This window comes from Cynoglossus semilaevis, chromosome 1, assembly GCF_000523025.1.
Source record: "Cynoglossus semilaevis isolate Cse_v1.0 chromosome 1, Cse_v1.0, whole genome shotgun sequence".
Taxonomy (NCBI): Eukaryota; Metazoa; Chordata; class Actinopteri; order Pleuronectiformes; family Cynoglossidae; genus Cynoglossus; species Cynoglossus semilaevis.
Genome location: NC_024307.1, coordinates 16284582 through 16292126, shown reverse-complemented (window position 1 = coordinate 16292126; position 7545 = coordinate 16284582). Strand labels below are relative to the sequence as shown.

Below are 7545 nucleotides of genomic sequence, written 5' to 3'. Positions count from 1 at the left end.
TCCCCCCCGCCCCGCACCCCCTGACGGCGGCAGCCCTGGCGGCCTCTGCCATGCCGTGCGGCCTCGGCGCGGTGCCCTGCTCGGCGGCCACCTACTCCCTGAACCCGTGCTCAGTGAACCTGCTGACTGCGGGACAGACCAGCTATTTTTTCCCGCACGTTCCTCACCCGCACATGAGCGCGCAGAGCGGCGGCGGAGGTGGAGGCGTTGTAGGGAGCGCCGCTTCTCTGTCGCAGGTGCAGCCGCAGGGCCTGACGCGGGCCGCGGCCTCTGCCTCCCCACAGGCTCCTGCACCCTCCTCCTCCTCCTCCGGCTCCTCCTGTGACTCCCTGCGGCCGCCGCTCACCGCAGCGCTGCCCGCATTCCCCACCGGGCTGTCGTCGGGGCTCTCTGACTATTTCACGCACCCGAACCCGCATCAGGGCTCGACCTCCAACCCTCTCATACACTAACACCCCCGACACCTGCTCCGCCACCTCCGTTATCGCCATTCCGCCCGGAAGGAGAGAGAATCTCCCCTAAAACGTGACTGGAAGAGTCGGTGGAACATTTAAAACTACACTTCATCTTGTAAAAAACAAACTGACAAAAAAGACAAAATTATTATAAACAAACAACTAAAACTGTTGTAGAGAAAAGAGGAAAGACTTAAAAACTGCAGAGAAACACGAGCAGCTCACAAGTCTGCAGGTATTTTTTAAATTTATTATTATTATTATTATTATTATTATTGTTGATGTTATTATAATGATTCTAATCCGTCTCACGTCACTCTTAATTCTTCTGCCTTTTTCCTGTATCTTCTCTTTTTCCCCATTTTTTAAACTCCTCCAACATCTTTTTCCTCCTCTTCTCCTCTTCTCTTTCTCCTCTTCTTGCCCTTCATTTCCCCCCTTTTCTTTTTCTTCTTCTTTTTTTCTACGTGTGTGTTTTTGTACATAAATTAGTCTGTTATTTCCGGTGTCTGCGCGTTTCTTCTTCGTGTTTAAAACAGAGAGGACCTTGGAAACTGAAACCTCCTTTTTTGAAGAAGGATACTTTTTTGTTTCTTAAAAAAAAAATAGAATGTGTATAAATAGCTTTGCCTAATTTGTCGTCCAAAATATTATTATTATTACAATAATAATATTATTTAGTGTAAAACGAATGATAATTAATATTAATTCCAACGTTTACCCGCATGCTTTGCAGTATTATCAGGTCTAATGCGGGTCAGACAAAACAGCAGAAATTGTTTATTATTTTGACTAAAAGATTATTTACCTTATTTTATTTAAATTTAATTAATTCCCCCCAGTGAATTTGACTTGTATTTTATAACATCGCGAGGCTGCTTTTTCCCAAATGTCACATCTGCTGCTGGTGTTTTAGGACCAAAGAGTCGCTTTTTGATTTTCTGTTTTTACATTTTTATAAATTTGATCCAAATGATGTTGAAGATTTGGTCCAGAGCAGAGGCCTGGTGTGAATGGGATAAATGGATGAACCACAGGATGTCGAGGGCTTCACTCGAAAATATCAGTTCATAACATATAATATTGGAAAATATTTGATTTAACTTTAAACAGACATAGTTAACATTTCACTGCTTTCATCGTAAATTATCAAAAAATTTAACGAGTTTTTTTTAGCGTGTTTCCATTTTCATCAGTACATTAGTCACGATACATTTTCTTTTTTAGTTTTCAACAGTAATTTTCATTCGCTCGTTGTTTTTTCTAATCTTTTAAATTTGCAAAAAGGTTTTTGAATTTGGACGGAATTTTATAAATTAATACAAATATGAGACGGTGAAAAAAAGCCGACAGATCAACTGCGTTGTCGACTTCATTTTTCAACCTTTATTCTAATGTTTCTCACTTTTATTTATTTTTTTAATCACAGCTGATGTCTTTAAATTTATAAAAAATTTAATTGACTTTAAGGCCGCGTTGCTGCCGTGTCGAATGAACGAGGAGGTGAATGTTGATGATGTCACCGTCACAGCCGAAATTATTAGCTGTACTAATAATAAACAACTCCTCAGTTTTATTTAAATATTGCCTCCATTTGTTAACATATCTGGACATTTCCCTAAAATTAGTATAAAGAACAAACACAGTTTGGTGTCGCGTCGATTAAAAAGCTGTTAATAATCCTGATAATCCTTTATGACCTTAATTACAGCTCAAATCTTAATTAATACTGAAGGAGTTTTTTCCCCCTCTAATTTATTTATTTTTTGTTGCATTTTCTTTACAAATTAGCGCGAACGTCGATGCGGTTCAGTAACGTGACTTATTATATTAAAGCCCTTTAAATGTACATTTATTGTTCATTTTATTTGTCATGACCGGACTGCTGAATGAATGGGTAATTAATGAATAAATGAATGAGGCCTCTTCCATCATGCCGAAATGAAGTCCACCATTGATTTATTTTTTATTTTATTTTATTTTTTACAGTTTCTCTCAATTTTTTTTGCCTTCTTTTTTTTAAATAGTGAAAAAGTGGATGAGGTTTGGTGGCACTGTTGTGTCAGTTGTATCTCCAATCCACCTCTTCTTTTGTAGCAAAACGAGAAGAAAATAAATCACAAGTTATTCGTAGGTAATTGAAAAAGAAAATCAAAACTACATGTTAACGCATTCATATTCACGTCTTCTTTTTTTTGCGTTTTTTATAATTCGAAAAAGAAATCGTATCTGAAATTGGAACCCGGACTTTATTATTTTTTTTTAGCAGCAGCAGATGTGATTAAATGTAAGCTATTTAATATTGAAAACCCCAAAAAACAAAACAGGAAATCCTCACTAACATTTATTTTTCTTTATCTTTCCTTTAAATGATTGTCCTTTAATTGTCGTCTCTGAAGCAGTTTTTCATGGTTGTGATAATGTTGTGCTCTGATTCTTATTCACGTGTTTGTCGCTTATAAACGTTTCAAATAAGGAAAAAAATGTTTTAATGATAAAAAAATAAAAGAATAGGTTACATTCATAACACACGTCTGTCTTCTTTACTCCCGGCGTCACTGTGGTTTGTTGAAAGTTTAAAACTCAAGAAAATGATTTGCTGAAGTATGTTTTGGAATTGTTATTGAAAATGAATATTTCAGTTCGGTTCATGTGGGTCTAAAATGTAAATATCTACATATTTAAACGTAACGATTTACAGGAGAAACACAAAAGACAACGGAAACCAGGAATGACCAGCCTGAAAACATAAAATGACACCTTGTAATACAACAAATATTATTAATTGAAACAAAACGTTCCAAAACAGTGTAATATTAATAATTAATATGTTCCATTATTTGTTGTGACTGTGTTTGTTGTTGTTGTCGTAAAGCGCGGGTGTTTGTAGTAAAAACTGTTCCTGACTCATAACTGAAGTCTCAGTCAGACGCCGTTGTTATGACGTAACCCCATGACCACGCCCCCTGACCAGCGCGAAAACAAACATCTATATATTAAAAATATTTTGACAGTTGATGTTTTGCTGCTTTTACGTGGAGAAAAATGTTATTTATTTTTTGCATATTTTATGGCGTCATCGTCTGTCTGGTTTGTTTCGATGTAAGTTTTTCTTTTCTTTTCTTTACTGTTTCACTTTTGTCTTCTGCTTGGTTTGTTCGTTATATAGTTAGTTGTTAGTTAGTTAGGTCGGTTGGTTAGTATGTTGGTTGACATGAGACCGAGTTGTTGGGCTGTTTGAGTTGTAGTTTCAAAATTCAAACTGTTGACGTGTCTGTTAGTTTATTTGTTCAGGCGCGTTACTGACTGTTTTATCGTCTGTGGTGTCCACTGATTAGTAAGGTGGTTTAAGTTGTTTGGTTTGTTGACTGTTTTGTCATTTTGTTTGTTGACGTGATATTTAATGGGTTGACTGGTCGGCTAGTTGTTGAGTTGACTGACACGTTGGTTAGTTGTTTGGGTTGGTTGACTGGTTGGTAAGTCATTTGTGTTTTTGACTGGTTAGTTGTTAGGATAACTGACTGGCTAGTTGGTTAGTTGTTGAGTTGTTTGGCTGTTTGGCAAGTTTTTGGGTTGGTTAACTGCTTGGTTAGACGTGGCGCTTGCTTTAGTCATTTGTCAGTCGCTCCAACAACAGATTGTTCAGTTAGTAGTTCTGTTGACTAATTGTTTCTCTTCTCTGGTTAATTTGTTGTCTCGTGACCCAATCCTTCTTGGAGTGCGGTTATCGGTTAGTCATGTCTGTGTTGTCTTTAGCCAGTGTTAGCTTAGCTTCTTACTTCGTCATGCTGTGTTGTTGTCTGTTTGTTCATGACCAATATTAACATATTTGGTTGGTTAATGGTTTTTGTAGCTGATTTATTCGTGTTTTGATTTTGTCTTTCCATGTATGTACTTAGAGGTTTAATCATGTTTAGTCAATTGGCCAGTCTGTTATCTAATTGGTCAGTTATTATGGAATTTTTATTTCTTTTTTATTAATTTATCAGGTGGTTTGTATTGATCTAGTTGGTTAAATGGTGTTTGAATTATTTGGTTGGTTGGCTGCAAAAATGCTACTACATTTTTGTGTGTGTGTGTTCAGGTTGTTAGTTAACACACACACAGCGGCCCGTGTGTTTGTGGTGAGGTTGATATTTGAAGAGACTTTTCTCTCTGTCTGGACACTGACACTTCCGGTGTTTGTTCATGTTTCTGGTAAACTCGCTCCGTTTACAGATTTGATTATTTTTCATCCATCATCGTGTTTCTCATTGTTGTTATTTGTTGTTGTTGTTGTTGATGATGATGACGTGTTCGTCTGTTTCTTGTAGCAGCTCATTCTGACACTCGCTCTCTCTGCGCGTTCAAGTGTTTGACACATTTTATCCCCTAAAAACAGTTTATTTACTTTTTCTCATAAAAGCGGAAATCTATTTCCGTCTGATAGAATCATTTATTTTGAAATCGTCTAAATTAATAACCAAATATTCACCTTCAATACACGTTGAGATCAAATCTCTCATTTGTATTTTACACAATAAACATTTTTCGGCCTCCTCATTAGACCAACAAAAAAATACAAAAAAAAAAAAAAAAAAAAAAAAAAAAAAAACCCAAAAAAACCCCCAAACGTTTCTTTATTCTTCGTCCATCAGATCAATTGTCCGATTCAGACAAACTGGTAACAAACGATATTTGTCGTCTGTTCTAGTTTGTTTTCTATTTGACGTTTTCTCATTAAACAATGATCTTTCTGACATAAATAAAGCCACTCTTCAGGGGTCGCTGATCCACAGGGAACATCAACGGAGTTTTTATCCCTCAGCTCAAAAACCGCAACTAAATCACCCGCGTTTTGTTTCCCTTCACTGTCTTTAATACAAACCTAATTAAAATATGTCTCTTCTTCTAATCTTCTAATTATTATTATTATTCTTTTTATTTTAACACCAAGAATTTCACGTTTAAATGTCAGTTCGGTGGGTTTTTTTCACACTCTCCCACAGACACACACACACGGTCTGTTTCCCATGATGCTCCGGACACAAACCGTCAGACGAACTAAACAAACAAACAAAAACTATTTTTCAGATTCGAATTGGATTTTGTCAGTATTTTATGATATATACTTTTTAAAACCTTCATTAAATCTCAACTACGTTTATAAGAAACTGAAAGTTATTTATAGTTATTTATCTATATTTGTGCGAATCGGTTTCAGATCAATAAATTAAAAAAAGAATCGTTTTAACTTTCCCACAAACAAAGCAAATGGAATTATTTTAAAATCTTTATTTACTACGTATTTAGACATTTATAAAACACACCTCTCGTTCTCTCTCATACACACAATGAAACGGAAAAAATAGGACACGTAAAATATAGAATAAAAAATAAATTAGACAATAATATAATAAAATTCTACTGCCGCGCACACGCGTGTACATGTTTTAAATGAAGAAAATAAAGAATCCAGTGTACTCAGCATTTATGTTTATAATGATGCTAAAACTGTATGCTTGGTGTAAATATTTACTGAAAATGATTTTTAAATATTTTAATAATTTTAAATAATCCCTCTTTGGTTGTGTCTGTAATAATGTCTCTAATAGGGAAACAGATATACACATAAACATAATCCATAAAACCATTACAGGTTCAACCTTTAAATCCAACCATATTATTTCAAACATTTCACCTATGAAAAGTAACGTAAATAATGTTTAAATTTAACATTGCGTTGGTCAAGTCACTAAAAATGTAACAAAATGAACATAATATTTAGAGAAATAAGAACCAAACACTGAGAACAGAAATCAATAATCAGTCTGTTTGATCACCTCACCTGACCTCCCTGGGCCTCATTACTTTAGATTTCCTGCACAGCATCTGGACAGAGATGGTGAACTTTGACCTCTGCCTGAGGATGTAAGAGACAAAGGTCAAAGGGTCAGAGGTTTACTGTATCAAAACCCAAAGATTTTTATCAGTGAGGACATTTTTGATTAAAACCTGCTGTTGTGTTCTAGACCATAGAGTTTAGAATAAAGGTTCACCTTCAAAAGAAGAAATAAAGGTGGATGTGTTCTGGTTAAAGAACCCACTGTGGTGCAGACCGAGGAACTGTTTAAAGGAATGATCCTGTGTTTGAACAAATGTTTGGCTGTGGATGTGACGTCTTCACTCAGGCTGTGGTCATTACAGTATGTGGTCCAGACGGAGATCCAGAGACTGGAACGCTGTCAATTTTAGCCGTTAAACAAAAGACTCAGATAGAAAAATAATCAATAATCAGATGAAGTCTCTGGAAAAAGTTCTCTCTTTTCTCACCCTCAATAACCAAAGTCTTTGAACAAAATCAACTGTTTCCACTCACAGCAACAAAGGAGGTTCTGGTCCACTGCTGCCTCTTGTGGTCGGTTTGAGTAATTTCTTAAGTTAAATCTTAACTGATTTCAAACATTAGATGGCAAAAAAATAAAATGAAAACCATAAATGTACTAAGGCAGCTGTGCGTCTATGAAGAAACATCAACCTTTCTCTGTAATATTTGACTATAAAACAAAATGAAAATAAATTCCACTGGACCGTGAGTTCAGGGTAAATTTCACATGAAAAAAAAATACACCCACAACATTATTCACATTTTTTCAGGTCTAATGTTTTGCTATTGGGCTAACCTAGGCCAATGGTTACAGTTGTAGTTTTATCTTGAGGACATTTTTGCTATCTCTGAATTAATATTTTGTTATTTCTAAGCTAATTGTCCCAGTGAAACCACGTACGTAATCCTCCTCGTGTAAAACTGTCTACTGTTGCTCACATTTATGAACTCAATTTTAATGTTTTTCAGACAAATATTTTGCTACAGATGGGCTAACTACTTAGTTCATTTTATTTTATTTTTTTCTTATTTTCTGATTTTAGGTCATTTCAGCTACATGAAGAACGTTACTGAAATTTAGCTAAAAGCGTTTTAACTCCTGGTTAAAGTTAATACTTTAGAATAATATAATTATATAAGTAATAATAATTACTTTATACTAATAGAATGAAGACGACTTTGGAAGTTTTAGAAGTGGACAATTCTGTTTAAACCACACTGGAC

At 35.6% G+C, this 7545-nt stretch overlaps 1 protein-coding gene across 1 annotated transcript in view; it reads left to right on the top strand.

Annotated features, from left to right (window-relative positions):
* foxg1a (forkhead box G1a) overlaps nt 1-452 on the top strand; it is a 21933-nt gene extending 21481 nt beyond the window's left edge. Inside the window, exon 2 of the mRNA XM_017043209.2 lies at nt 138-452. Within this exon, the coding sequence (XP_016898698.1) occupies nt 138-452 (315 nt within the window). The remainder of the gene's footprint in view (nt 1-137) is intronic.
* The last annotated feature ends 7093 nt before the right edge of the window (nt 453-7545 follow it).